The sequence below is a fragment of the Austrofundulus limnaeus genome, unplaced genomic scaffold (genome assembly GCF_001266775.1).
Source record: "Austrofundulus limnaeus strain Quisiro unplaced genomic scaffold, Austrofundulus_limnaeus-1.0 Scaffold258, whole genome shotgun sequence".
In the NCBI taxonomy this organism is placed as follows: Eukaryota; Metazoa; Chordata; class Actinopteri; order Cyprinodontiformes; family Rivulidae; genus Austrofundulus; species Austrofundulus limnaeus.
This window is the reverse complement of record NW_013952660.1, coordinates 718,592-720,058: the sequence shown is the minus strand read 5'-3', so window position 1 is coordinate 720,058 and position 1,467 is coordinate 718,592. Positions and strand designations below refer to the sequence as shown.

At 35.4% G+C, this 1,467-nt stretch overlaps 1 protein-coding gene across 1 annotated transcript in view; it reads right to left on the bottom strand.

The window, feature by feature from the left end:
- LOC106526084 (disabled homolog 2-interacting protein) overlaps positions 1-1,467 on the bottom strand; it is a 176,237-nt gene that overhangs the window by 27,416 nt on the left and 147,354 nt on the right. The window contains exon 8 of the mRNA XM_014020565.1: positions 667-819. Within this exon, the coding sequence (XP_013876019.1) occupies positions 667-819 (153 nt within the window). The remainder of the gene's footprint in view (positions 1-666; positions 820-1,467) is intronic.

Below are 1,467 nucleotides of genomic sequence, written 5' to 3'. Positions count from 1 at the left end.
CTTTTACTCAGTACTTTTACTTTTAATACTTAAGTAGATTTTGTGTCAGAAATTTACTTTTGATACTCAAGTACAAAAAATATCAGATACTTTAAGACTTCAAGCAATATTTTTAGAGAAGACTTTAACTTTTACCAAAATATTTTTATGATAACATACTTGTACTTTTACTCAAGTATCACTTTGAGATACTTTATACAACATTGAATAATTGACAACCATACATCCTTTTACTGTACATGTGTATATATGTAAAATAAAGAAGTTAGAAAAAAAGGTTTATTTAGAAAAATTTGGTTTCTTGGGTTTTTCTACAGAATCAACATGATTGTATTTTTTCTCTGAGACAACAAAAAAGTAAAAGTTTTAATCACAAAGTTGTTTCTATAGTTTGCATTAAACACTCAAGCTAAAATATTTGTTGAGATGTATTTTAAGTTACCTGTAGCTAAATCAAATAAAATGTCCTCAATTCTTGTATTGGTTCGAAGCTGATCTAAGATTTTTGTCTTCAAATTATATTTTAAACCGATTAAACTAAAAACAAAATCATAAAGAAAAAATGTGTCCAATGAGCCCCTCCTACATCTAATACTTTACAGACCATAATAACATGGCTCTGTTTGATATAAAATCAGAGTGTTTGGACCAGGCTGCAGGATTCACCAGTAGGAGTTGATGATYTTGCAGAAGGCCAGCTCGCAGCACATCTTCAGGTTACTCTGATGTTCCGGCAGGTCTCCAGATGAACACTTGGACGGATCCACCTCACAGTTCTCATCAGACTCATACAGAGCCTTAATGAACTCACCTGCAGGAAAGAAACAATGTTCAGGAAATCAAACGGAAACTACATCTGTTTCCGCACTTCCCTTTGGCACAAAGAGGCTGCAGAGAGAAAAAAAAGATTATGTAAATAAAATAAACGGTTCGACCCAGATGAGTCATCAGCCAGTCAGTCAGTTTGACGGAGTGTCTTCAGTTAAAAGGAGTGACAAAGCAGCCAAACACATCAGGATCTGTTGGACCCAGTTAAATGTACAGATTTATGGGATCTGGATGAACCCACAGATCTGATGGATCCACACAGCAGAGCTGATTCTCAAGGTGTGGGATCCACAGACTCCTGACAACCAGTGATTGTTAAGCATGATGTATTGAACTAATAACATTCTGTAAGCATCATTTGTTTCATTTGGGACCATAAGACATATTGTTAGACGCCCCCAGATGGGCCTTTCAGTGTTCGGTTGTGTTGTGAAGCATTATGTCTACAACGTCCTTATAAAACACGAATCAAGAAGCTGCTTCAGTTGCCTTCCTGTCAAAATGACCCCTGAGGAGCGAAAACGAGAGATGAGTTTAATCTATTTTTCCATTTACAGCGAGTAAAATAAGTATTGAACACGTCAACATTTTTCTCAGTAAATATATTACTAGAGGTGCTAATGACATGAAATTTTCACC